The 12,828-nt window shown below is 41.5% G+C and overlaps 1 protein-coding gene across 2 annotated transcripts; it reads left to right on the top strand.

The window, feature by feature from the left end:
- The first annotated feature begins 3,380 nt into the window (after positions 1–3,380).
- TARDBP (TAR DNA binding protein) lies at positions 3,381–12,084 on the top strand. Of its 2 annotated transcripts, XR_011166598.1 has the most exons (7): positions 3,381–3,537; positions 4,912–5,160; positions 6,549–6,712; positions 7,382–7,522; positions 8,023–8,193; positions 8,657–9,868; positions 10,601–12,084. XR_011166598.1 is itself a non-coding variant. In XM_069079137.1 (6 exons), the coding sequence occupies exons 2-6, from the start codon at positions 4,923–4,925 to the stop codon at positions 9,185–9,187; spliced, it is 1,245 nt and encodes a 414-aa protein (XP_068935238.1). In that variant the 5' UTR covers positions 3,381–3,537; positions 4,912–4,922; the 3' UTR covers positions 9,188–10,580. The 2 variants fall into 2 exon arrangements, 1 of the variants encoding a protein (XP_068935238.1); XM_069079137.1 differs by lacking the exon at positions 10,601–12,084 and having other exon boundaries at positions 8,657–10,580.
- The last annotated feature ends 744 nt before the right edge of the window (positions 12,085–12,828 follow it).

Here is a 12,828-nt window from a genome sequence, read left to right as displayed (position 1 = left end):
TAGAGTCTGAATGTAGATCAAAGCATTTTTTACTTTGTGTTTTCTTTTACAACATGACTAATATGTAAATATGTTTCATATGACTGCACATGTATAATCTGTATCAAATTGCTTGCCTTTTCAATAAGGACAGAGGAGAGAGCAGAAAGGAAAGAATTTGGAACTCAAAATTTTAAAAAATGTTAAAAATTGTTTTATGTGTAATTGGAAAAAATAAAATATTTTTTAAAAACAATAATTTCAAGGGTAAAGGAAGGATAACTGTTATCATCACTAATATTTAATATAGTGCTAGAAATGTTAGCCATGGTAATAAAACAAAAAAGAAATTGAGGTAATGAACATATGTAAAGAGGAAACAAAATTATTGCTTTTTCAAATAAGGTGGTTTAATTAGAAAACATTAAAGAGCAGGGCAGCTAAGGTGTCGCAGTGAATAGAGCATGGGCCCTGGAGTCAGGAGGACCTGAGTTCAAATCCGGTCTCAGACACTTAACACTTACTAGCTGTGTGACCTTGGGCAAGTCACTTAACCCCAATTGCCCTCCCCTCCCCCCTTTAGAAAGCAAAAAAAAGAAAAGAAAAAACTAAAGAGTCAACTTTAAAAAATTGACTGAAAAATAAATTCATCAAAGTTGCAGGATATAAAATAAATCCACACAAATCATCAGCATTTTTGTATATTACCAACAAACCCATCAAGAAGAGACAGAAAGAGAAATTCTATTCAAAATAGCTATAGGACACATACGATATTTGGTAGTCTATCAAGACACAAAGATAGACAAATAATTAGAGAAAACTTAATTCTAATGGGTAGTTTAAACCAATACAATAAAAATGACAATATTACCTTACTTATTCAGTGTTATGTCAATCAGATTACAAAGGATTATTTTTTTTAGAGCTACCAAAAATATTCATTTGGAGTAACAAAAGGTCAAAAATCTCAAGGAAAGTAATGGAAAAGAAGTGAGAAGTTGGGGGACTTACCAGTACCAGATCTTAAACTATACTAATAAAGCAGTAATTATCAAAACAATTTGGCATTGGTTAAAAAATAAAGAAGTTGATCAACAGAAGAGATTAGATATATTACAACAAAAGCAAATGAACATAAAAGGTCAGTGTTTGACCAACTAGTTACTAGAGTAAAGATTCTCTATTTGACAGAAACTTTCTGGGAAAAAACTGGAAAGCAGACTGGCAAAAATTAGGTATAGACCAATATCTTCCACCATACACCAAGATAACCTCAAAATGAGTATCTGACTTTAAACATAAAGGGAGACAACATAGACAGATTAGGACCAAAGAAGAAATGACCTGTCAGATCTTGTAGCCCCAAAGCAGTATTTACAGCGCCAATGGTCACTATAAATATACCTTCATAGTGCTCAATCACAAAATATAACACTCTCTATATGGAAGACAGAAGCAAAACATTTATTCAGACACCAGAAAACTGCATCCCAAAACCAGTAAGCCCATTCCATCGTAGTAGCAAAGAAGTTAATAAGCCGCAACAGCACAGAGAGCTACATCATCCTTTAGCCTTCCCACAAACCAGCACAACCTCTCACAGCAGGTGGCAAACACCAACTTTTACTCACAAGCTTAACTGCCTCCCTCCAATGAGTCCTCTCCTTCCAACCATGTCTAGCTGTTCTCACTCCCAGCTTCTTGGGGGCTCTGCTCCACCCTTCAGCAAACCCCTCCCAGCAAAGGCTACCAGTGATTGCATTCAGCCTATTAGGGGGCAGGGTATATCTTCAAATCAGGGAAGATCTTCAAATTCCCATTATCATTATAGATCTACTGATAGGGGAAGAGTCCAGGAGCAAACAATCAGATCACAGAAGATAAAATGGACAATTTGGATTTTTTAAAATTCAAAATTTCTTGCATCATCAAAATGGGGTGTGGGGACAGGAATCATGGAAGCAAGTTTCTCTCTTAAATGTCCTTTTATCAAAAGAACTGATTAAAATTTATAAGTATAAGAACCATCCCTCAACTGATGTTACATTTGAAAATTAAGGTAAACTGAGACCAAGTATAGGGCAACTAGGTGGGGGCTTCATAGTGCATAGAGCACAAGTCTTGGAGTTAGGAAGACTCATCTTCCTGAGTTCAAATCCAGCCTTAGACACTGTGTGACCTTGGGCAAGTCATGTTACCCTGTTTGCCTCGGTTTCCTTAACTATAAAATGGGTATAATAAGTCAAACCTTTATTAAGCACCCACTATGTGCTAAGCACAAAGGACACAAAGACAAGTCAGTTTTACATCCTCATGGTGCAGCCAACATAAGTACACACCCAACACGTACAAAAGAAAGCAGGGGGATAATAGCAGCTCATCTTTCTATGGCATTGGCAAATTACTTAACATGCATCTCCTTTGATCACAGCAAAGCAGCTGAGGAAGGGCCCTCATTATGCTCATTTCAGGGAGGAGGATAATGAGGTTGGGAGCTGAAGCCACTTGCCCAAGGTTACATATAACTACTAAGTAGTAGGTAATTGGAGGCAGTTAATTTGGTGCGGTTTTGCAGAGTGCATAAATTGTAGCAAGGAAGCCCTGACTTCAAATTTTGCCCCAATGAATGCCTGTGTGTCCCCAGGGAAAGTCACTTTATCTGTTTCCCCAACTGTACAATAGAAGTAATAATAGCACCCGTCGATATGGTGTTGTGGAGAGGATTAAACATGTTTGTAAAGTGCTTTGCAACTCTTAAAGCAAAGCGTCATATGAAAAAACAACTAAAAAGTGCTATATGATCGCTGGTTATTATTGTTGTTGTTGCATTCAAAGAGTACTAAAGATCGTGGGAAACAAGGAAGGCTCCTTGTAGAAGGCATTTGGGTTTAGTCCCAATAAGGTCAAAGATTTCCAAGAGGAAGAAAATGAGAGAGCACACTCCAGGCGAGGGGCACGGCACAAGCAAAAGCCCGGAGGCTGCCAGCAGCCATGCCGGGCAGGCCTGTCACGTGGGCCGAGGCATCCTGGGAGCTGAAGCCGCACCTCCGTTGCACCTGCCGGAGCTGGGCGCAAACCGCGAACCGCGACTGCAGGATGGCAGAGAGGAGCCCGCGCGTCTCGCCGGCCGCCGCGCGTGCGTGCTCCGAAAGGGCGCGAGCTCGCTCCCTCCCTCCCGACCCCGAGCGTCGGTTGGTCGGGCTGAACCATCTGCGCGACCGCGCGTGGGGGAAGCTCGTCCGTCGCTGCCGCCCCTCGCTGGCCTCCCCCTCCAGGCCACAAGCACCCTCTCCAAACCGGGTTCGAATCTTTCTCACGCGGCGTCTTCCGCCGAGGGGCCGGCACCGGGACTTGGGACGGCGTCCCGAGCTCCCGCGGCCGGCCCTCCTCCCCCGCGCCCGAGGCTCCGGTGGGCCGGTCCGACGTCCGGCGAGGGGAGGAGGCGGCTCGAGCGCCATTTTGTCGGAGCGCTGCAGTGGCGGTGTCGGCGGTGGTTCCAGGGCTAGCCTGTGTTCCACTTGCTCGCCTGTCCGGGGCCCTGCAGCGGCCGCGCGGGTGAGTCGCGGGCCCCCCGGTGCAGCGCCGAGCCGGCCCGGAGGCGGCGGGGGGAGAATAGGGCCTGACTCCGGCCCCATCCCGTCAGGGCCTCGCCGGCTCTGGCCGGGCCTGGGGGAGGAGGGCGGCCGGCCCGGGGGTGGGGGGGGGGGGGGACGGCGCGGGTTCGGCCCCTGGGGGGGGGGTGGGTGGTGGTTTACCCGGGCCTAGGCCACGTGCTCATGACGCGCCGCCGCCTCCCCCCACCCCGTCCGGGCCCTTCCCCTCCCCCCGCCGCCCCGCCCGATGCGCCCGTGACCATGGTTACCGGCCGGCTCCGGCCCGCGTGCAGCCCGCGGGCCTCGGCCTGCGCAGGCCCCAGCCGGAGGATCAGTTTGTGCTCGCTTGACATCCCGATCTCCGACGCTTTGGCTTGAGGAGGGGCTGTTATCAGGGGCCGGGAGGTAGGGCCAGCCACCTTGGACGGACAGGGAAATCGGGGCAGTCCAGACTTTACTAGCCGGACGTGGTGGCGGCCGGCCAGCGTGGAGTTAGTCGGTTACTCATTCAATGAACATTTATTCTGGGTTGGGGCTGTCAGCGCTTGGAGAGACCAAGACAAAGGAAAAAGGCAGGCTCGGCCCCTAGGAGTTCACAGTCCAATAGGGACCCCCCCCCCCCCCGGCCGGGGGGCCGTGGGGAAAGCCCCCCAGCCCCCCCCCCCCCCCCCCCCCGGTGGAGCCCGGGACCGAGAGGGAGTCTGGGGACCCTGATGGACCCTCCTGCTGGGGCAGCCCCCTATTCAGGCATCCACAGGCCGTGTAATGAATAGGAGAGGAAATTCCCAAACTTCCCAGTTTGCTCATTCGGAGATTTAATGCTGGGCGGAGTCCAACTGCCCCCCTTTGACAAGTGCAGCAACTGAGGCCTAGAAGGATTTTTAAGGGGTCAGCCCAAAGTTTCCCAGATGGAGGCAAAGGCAGATTGTCTTCTCTGCAAACCGTTTTTGCAGAGCTCTTTTAGGACCAGAATGGCTAGTTCCTTTTGCAGATTGAGTTAAGTGACTTGCTCAAGATACTGGTGTCTTTGGGTTGCATATAAGCAACTAGAGTCATGTTATTTACTAATGTCGGAGCTGAGGTTTGAACCCAGGTTCTCATTTCAAGCCTTTCAACTACAAGCTGATGGGGGAATTTAATCCTGATCCTTTACAGCCCTCCCATGATTTCTTGTAGGTCTTAGTAATGGAACTATGACAGCAGACAGCAACAACAAAATGATCTCCGATAATCATTTAGTCAACATGTTAAAACCAGTTAACTCTAGTTATTTGGTTATTACTTTGATAAAAGCTAAATTGTGATAAAGTATTATTTATTCGTGTCTCCCTCTCAGGAACATTAAAGATGTCTGAATACATTCGGGTAACAGAAGATGAAAATGATGAGCCCATTGAAATTCCCTCAGAAGATGATGGGACAGTGCTGCTGTCCACGGTCACTGCCCAGTTTCCAGGGGCATGTGGACTTCGCTACCGGAATCCAGTGTCTCAGTGTATGAGGGGTGTGCGCCTCGTAGAAGGAATTCTTCATGCTCCGGATGCTGGCTGGGGAAATCTGGTATATGTTGTCAACTATCCAAAAGGTTTGTGGATATTTGTGGCAATTTTTGTGTCATTGATGGTATAAATCTTGAACCTCTTCAGGCAAAATATAGCATTGTTTGAGATACACTTCTGTCACAGAGATAATTGTGATCTCTTCTCATCTACGTGGGCAGTTGTTTTGAAAGATGTATCTGGGCTATAGTAAAATGTCACATTATTAAAGAAATGACTTTAACTTTCAGCACAGCTATTTGAATAAAACTAGGTAGCTCTGATAATAGCAGCATTTATGTAGCAACAAGTGGCGGAAATGTTTTGTATAAATTATTTCACTTAATAACAACTCAGGAAAAGTGGGTAGTACCAGGTATAGTATGCCCATTTTTATAATGGAAGTGACTTAAAGTGGGAAAATCCAAGTCCTCTGACTAAATACAGTTTTTTTCACCCTCCCTAACATCCTGTGAATTTTAAGTGAAGAGCTTTAGGAAACCTAGTTTGATGGATAGGGTAAGGTTGAGCTAGGAACATAATAAATTCACTGTTAATAAGTTACTGCTAAGTATTTAAAAGTATTTAAAACTTGAGTGATTTAATCTTTGTTCTGGTTAAGTATTATTTGTGTCATTAATTTGTTTAAGCAAACCTATTTATTCCAAAGGACAAAGTTTGGCACATATTCAAGAAGTTTTAGACTGGTAAGAACCAGTTTGATTCTTCCTCTCTTCTGCCTTTTGTGGTTTAGATGCTAAATCTAAGAGATATTAAAAATAAAAACTGAGGAAGATGGTATGCTATTTAAAGTTGACTGGAGGCCATCCATTATGAGTTTCAAAGGTGTTTTGGTTTGGTGGGGTTTTTTTTGTTTTGTTTTGTTTGTTTTTGGTAGTTTTCACTCCCTGGTCCCTTTGCATGTCTTTTCTAAACTTTGTAGACATGAGTTTACCAAAATTAGCTTGGATGTGAAAAGTGCTTAAATGCCACCATTCAGAAAGTTTGAGTTTCCTTTTCAACAGCACATTGTAGTTTTCTATAGCATTATTTGTGTTGAGGAATTGGCCAGAAGTTAGTGCTTAGTCAAACTTCTACAGCTGGAATAGTTGTTAGGTTTTTGCACCATTCTCCTTTCCATACTATCATAAGGAAAATGTTTTGGTTTTGTCTTGAGAACCATGTGATGTTCCCCAAGATTTAGATAGATGCTCCTGGGTGTTGCTAATCCAGAGCTTGAAATGAATAGCATCAAGAAACCCCAGGACAGAACCAAACATGGCCTTTAAGTATGGATTGTATTTTCAGTGAATTAATGGTACCCCTGAATGAAGTAGCCCCTTTCTCACCAAAGCTCAGGAGATAATAACTTGGGTGTATTCTAATTAATTTCAGAGTAAATATTTCTAAAAGATTTCCTGCTTGATTTGTTCAGATAACAAAAGGAAAATGGATGAAACAGATGCCTCATCAGCAGTCAAAGTGAAAAGAGCTGTGCAGAAGACCTCTGATTTAATAGTCTTAGGTCTTCCCTGGAAAACAACTGAACAGGATTTAAAAGATTATTTTAGCACTTTTGGAGAAGTCCTTATGGTGCAGGTAAGCCTTGCTTTTGTTTAGTCAAAATTTATGCTGCACCAAAATTTTTTTTTGTTCCAGTGAATGGTATCTCTAGCATTTCCATCGGTATTATTTGAGTCCTTCATGTTCAATAGAAGACACTTCCTCTCTTATTACATCTCACATAAACGAAACTGGAGGAACTTATACCTTTCTCTGCTTTCTGCTTTAGGTGTATACATGGCAATACTTTGGTATAGTCAGATCCCATTATTATAGAGTGAGTTGATTAGCTATAAAAATGGGTCAGTTACCTGAGCATTTTATTTGGAGAAAGGAGAAATGAATTATCTTTCATTTAAGTAATTATAGAAGATAAAATAGGGTTCAGCTTTCTAAAAATGAATTAAAATACCTGAAAATTAAATCTAAATGCCCAAGTATCACTTCACACCATCTTGAGTTACAACTTTTCCTTTTGGAAAAAAGCCATTTTCTGTTAAGATAAAGGTTGGGAGGTTGGCGGTTTGGGGGCTCTGTCCCTGTTTATAGTGGTGCCTCTTTGTTTCATAACAATATTGTGAGACCCTCTTCCCAGTTACTACCGTCTAGCACTCGCTGTTTGCCCTTGCTTCATTTTTTGTGACTAAATTCAGTTTTTATTTGTGCCTGTAATTTTATTGATGTGGCTTTAAAAACTTCTTTTAGGTCAAGAAAGACATTAAAACTGGTCATTCGAAAGGATTTGGTTTTGTTCGTTTCACGGAGTATGAAACACAAGTGAAAGTGATGTCCCAGCGCCACATGATAGATGGCCGGTGGTGTGACTGTAAACTTCCTAATTCCAAGGTACTTTCTGCTATTATTTTCTTTGTACAGTAGAACTTTTTTTAAACCACTAACTTCATTCAGAAAAATACTATAAAGTTTTGCATTTAAACTACCCTCTTCCTTCTTTGTGGGGCTCTAGGATCTTGGTTTTAGGTTATTGTGCCTTTGTACTGTATAGTAATGCTAGAAATTGCCTCTTGGCCACATCATTTTTGTTCAGTTTATTCCTGGTTTTGCTGCTATTGGCTTAATTAGTCATCTCTTAAATTACAGAACATGTGCTTAGTGACAATCATATGTTTCATTAGAAAGACCTTGCATACCCATTTGGGTAAGACATTACTAAATAAGTCTTGCTAGATCTAGCTGTGTCTCTAGTTAGGAACACACCGTCTTCATCATAAGTGTAAGGGCACTCAGCAGACTTTTACATCCCTAGCTATGAACTGTGTAAGGTACATTCATTATGCTGTCAGCAGTTTCTCATTTGCTCTCTTCTCCTGTGTGATTTGACTTAGCAAAGCCCAGATGAGCCTTTGAGAAGCAGAAAGGTCTTTGTTGGGCGCTGTACAGAGGACATGACAGCTGATGAATTGAGGCAGTTTTTTTGCCAGTATGGAGAAGTGGTAGATGTCTTCATTCCCAAACCATTCAGGGCCTTTGCCTTTGTCACATTTGCAGATGATCAGGTATTTATTTTTTTACTTAATATTTTAGTACCTGCTTAATTAGGTAAACTTTTTTTCATGAACTTTACCCATCCAATTGTTTACCATGCTTGTCAAAGTCTCTTAGCCTTTATATAAAATTTTGAAAGGGGGGGGGAGGCAGTGCTGGATATTGGCCATGTATACTTTTAAAAGTATTTGTTAATTATTTGTGAAAGTACAGCACTGTGTTGTGAATGATAAATTTCTACAAATGCACACATTTCAACTGATGGTGGTATTGTGTCTTCTGAAAACAAATTGCTGGAAAACCCCTGCTGCTTTTACTAAAGCTAAAAGGGGTGTTATTTTATTTTAATAGAATAAATTCGGGCAACTTTCCTACCTTAGATACTGGTTTTAATCTTGACTTTAGTAGTATTCTTTTCTAACCATCCTAAACCATAGTTTAACCTCATTTATTTGCATCCCTTATTTCTTGTAGGTTGCCCAGTCTCTTTGCGGAGAGGACTTGATCATTAAAGGAATCAGCGTACATATATCCAATGCTGAACCTAAGCACAATAGCAATAGGCAGTTAGAAAGAAGTGGAAGATTTGGTGGTAATCCAGGCGGCTTTGGAAATCAGGGTGGGTTTGGTAACAGTAGAGGGGGTGGAGCTGGTTTGGGCAACAACCAAGGTAGTAACATGGGTGGAGGGATGAATTTTGGTGCGTTCAGCATCAACCCTGCTATGATGGCTGCAGCCCAGGCAGCACTACAGAGCAGCTGGGGGATGATGGGCATGTTGGCTAGTCAGCAGAACCAGTCAGGCCCATCAGGCAACAACCAGAGTCAAGGCAACATGCAGAGGGAACCCAACCAGGCCTTTGGTTCTGGCAATAACTCATATAGTGGCTCTAACTCTGGTGCAGCAATTGGTTGGGGTTCCGCATCAAATGCAGGGTCAGGCAGTGGGTTTAATGGAGGCTTTGGTTCAAGCATGGATTCCAAATCATCAGGTTGGGGAATGTAGACAGTTCTGATAACTATGGTGGGATTTAAATTTTTCTAAACTCATGGTAAGTATATTGTAAAATACATACGTACTAAAATTTTCAGAATCAGTTTGTTCTGTGTGCAGTATATTCAGCAGTATTTTTGACATTTTTCTTTAGGAAAAGAGGAAAAAAATTAAAGGGATTTTATAAGTTTTGTTACGTAAAGGGTTGAAATACTGAATGGTTGAAAGTGAACTGCTATTTGCCTGATGGGTAAAACTAACACACTACAATTGATTATAAAAAAAGATTTCTCCTGTGATATTTTATCCTTGGACTTCTTGTCAAGTGAATTTCTTTGCATGTTCAAAATGGAAACCATTAGTCAGAACTACATTCTCCTTGTTTTAATTTGATCCCCACCATACAGATTTTTCCTTAGAAAAATCTCCAATTTGGAGAACATGGTGTCATGATGTTGGTTATTTTGTTTCGTTTTGTTTTCATTTTGTTTTTTAACACTGTCTCTCCTCATATACTAAAGTACGATATGAAGGCTTCATTTAATCTCTGCAGTTCATCTCATTTCAAATGTTTATGGAAGAAGCACTTCATTGAAAGTAGTGCTGTAAATATTCCGCCATAGGAATACTTCTGTCTACATGCTTTCTCATTCAAGAATACTTCCTCACCCTGCACATGCTGCGTCTTTGACGGTGGGTGTCCCATTTTTATCCGCTACTCTTTATTTCATGGAGTCGTTTCAACGCTATGAACGCAAGGCTGTGATATGGAACCAGAAGGCTGTTTGAACTTCTGAAACCTTGTGTGGGATTGATGGTGGTGCCGAGGCATGAGAGGATGGTATGAGCGAGAAACAGGAGAGAGCGCGTGCAGAGACTTGGTGGTGCATTGAACTTGGCGAGATGTGTCTCTCGATCCTGTGGCTTTGGTGAGAGAGTGTGCAGAGAGCAATGATAGCCAGTAATGTACGAATGTTTCTTGCATTCAAAGGACATCCACATGTGTTGGAAGACTTTTAAGTGAGTTCTCTTCCTAGTTAACCAACTAGTTGAATGTGTTAAGTGAAATGAATTATTTGTATTTTTCCCTTATGTCAACTGCTGTGAATGCTGTATGGTGTGTGTTCTTTTCTGTTACTGATATGTAAGTGTGGTAATGTGACCTGAAGATGATGGGGGCTGTGACTGGGAACATTGACTGAGCTTGTGGTGTGCTTTGCAGGGTTTCTTTGAAGCAGAGTCCACCAGTGAGCTCAGGGTGTGTCTCAAAGAAGGGTGGAAGTTCTAATGTCTGTAAGATACCCCCTAAGAATGCTGTTTGCTGCAGTTCTGTGTTCTGTGCTTGGATGCTTTTTAGAAGATTTGTCAATGTTGGAAATTCTTTAAATAAAACTGATTTAAATAATATGTGTCTTTGTTTTGCAGCCCTGAATGCAAAGAATTCATAGCAGTTAATTCCCCTTTTTTGGCCCTTTTGAGATGGAACTTTCATAAGTTTCTTGGCAATAGTTCATTTTGCTTCAAATAAACATGTTTGAAAAGTTGTCTCAAGTCAAATGGATTCATCACCTGTCATGCATTGACACCTGATACCCAGACTTAATTGCTATTTGTTCTTGCATTGTCCAAAATAAGTTTTGTTTTTTGTATTTTTTTAATCTAGTTTTTAATGAGTCTGGGTGACCTCACCTAAAATGGTAAGCAGTACCCTCCAACTTTCCTTAGTGCCTCTGCACATTAGGTGATATTCTTATTACACAGTTTATATGAATTTCCACTTGGGGAAATCATGTCTACCTTTTAGAATGTTTTGATTTGGGGGAATTGGGTAGAGCAGTTAATGTTTAAAAGATTACTTTTATGCTTTGTAGCAAAGCAGATAAACTTTAAAAAAAAAAATGGGTACACAGACACCCTACCCAATGGATATGAGAAGGAAAAGTGGAGTTAATTGCAGTTGGGGGATAAGGTTGAAGAAACCACAAAATTTATCTTGTACCTAAAATAATCGTTTAGAGAATGTGACAGCTTATGAACTAACAGATTTGGGTTGGTTTCTTACTTGGCTACAGGGAGGGGGGAAACTGTTAAAAGAGTTTTTGTCCTTTCCTTCTCCCCCAAACCCCTCCCTTCCCTCTACCCCTGAAGTGGAAGTATAGTAATGGTAAATAAAATTATTTGCAAAACTCAGATTAGGCTCTTGTGCTGCATTGTTAAGTATGTGAAAGCAATAATATGTTCATTCTTTATTATTGTATTTCATGTAAGAGCATTAGAGTTCTTGTGTTGTTACTGCTCCTAAAGCCCTTTATCTAGTTGAGTTACAATAAATAGGGTTGTCATTTTGCAAGCTGTTTCAAACAATGAAGTCATGATTTCCTTTAGCTTTTTAAGTAATCCCCAAGTTGTTTCATTATTCATTTTCCTCTGTAAAAGGATCTTGAGCTGTTTTAATTTCTTTCTGCATCTAAAGCTGCATGATGTCCAAATCCTGTACCATCTGAATTTTGCATTTTAGCCCTTGCACTATTACTCAGCAGCAGTAACATGGTAACACTTAAAATGGTATTCGGGAACCGCCAAAGACTAAACGGGCAAGCCTTCAAGGAACCCAATGGTAAGTTAACTTGTCAATGGCATGGTTTTAATCCCTTATTTACACTTGTATAAATCCAGAATCAAGTTATAGAATGCGTACAGTGTTGAGTAGTCTCTTTATTAAAATCTATTTATGGGACTAAAGAGCTATGTGGGGTATTAGTTTGCCCTCAGGAAAAAAAAAGTATATAAAAATATATTTTTTAAACTATTTGGTGTAGAACTGTTTTAAAACTATTTGGTTTTCTCTAAATGCATTTATTCTAAATATTTTTAAACTAATTGAATAAAAGTTATTGTTGCCACCATAATTGTGTCTGGAGTCTTACTGAAAAAAAACCACGGTAGCCGGTTTTGATTTTTTCTGTTTGTAGAAGATCCTTCATCTATAGGAAGTGCTTCATACATAAAAGTATATAGTTCACCTCACGGTGAAGCTTAATGTATGGTGGTACTTAGAGCAGCTGAACTGAAGAGATTTCATGTTTCAGGAATACAGACTTATTAAATATAAAAAAGATTAGAAGAGTGAACCAAAAAGAGGTGTGTTTAAGTGCGTTGTCCTCCAGATATTACCTGAAGTGTATGCTAGGAACTGATGGGCAGCGGGGATTTCATCATAGTTTGCACAGGCCTCCTTAAAGTTTGCATAGCATTTTTGATCCTCAGCACCCCCTCTAAGACAGGCATCCCAGGCATGAGTGAAAAATGTAATAGTTGTGACTGGTGTGCTCATATCTAGGGGTATCTATAGTAAAGACATTTCAGGCTAGCATCTCCTCACCACGTGAAACCTGCTTTCTGCTCCGCTTGTCAGTTGCCATTTAAGAAATTCTGAGAAATTACGAATGCTCAGGATGATAGCCCATCTTCCCAGATTGTACCTTAGAATTTACTATTTACATTTAGTTAGCGCATTGCAGCCACAAAGCATCTTCACAATCTCACTTTGGTTCTTAGGAGCAATGATACAAGCATACGCTTCCATTTTACAAATGATGGCATAGAGGCAGAGAAGTGGCCTATGGCAGTGACCCTGGCCTGTGATGCAGTAC

Source organism: Petaurus breviceps, unplaced genomic scaffold (assembly GCF_028583685.1).
Source record: "Petaurus breviceps papuanus isolate PSGF00001 unplaced genomic scaffold, PetGlider_PUasm1.0 91041, whole genome shotgun sequence".
NCBI classification, from domain to species: Eukaryota; Metazoa; Chordata; class Mammalia; order Diprotodontia; family Petauridae; genus Petaurus; species Petaurus breviceps.
Note: the sequence above shows the minus strand (reverse complement) of the source record. Positions and strands in the feature narration are given on the sequence as shown.

Excerpts from the sequence above, each read along its gene's own strand:
- TARDBP (XM_069079137.1), top strand. The coding sequence starts at position 4,923 with ATGTCTGAATACATTCGGGTAACAGAAGATGAAAATGATGAGCCCATT. Across the intron at positions 7,523-8,022 it reads GTAAACTTCCTAATTCCAAG|CAAAGCCCAGATGAGCCTTT; the intron begins GTACTTTCTGCT and ends GATTTGACTTAG. Across the intron at positions 8,194-8,656 it reads TCACATTTGCAGATGATCAG|GTTGCCCAGTCTCTTTGCGG; the intron begins GTATTTATTTTT and ends TATTTCTTGTAG.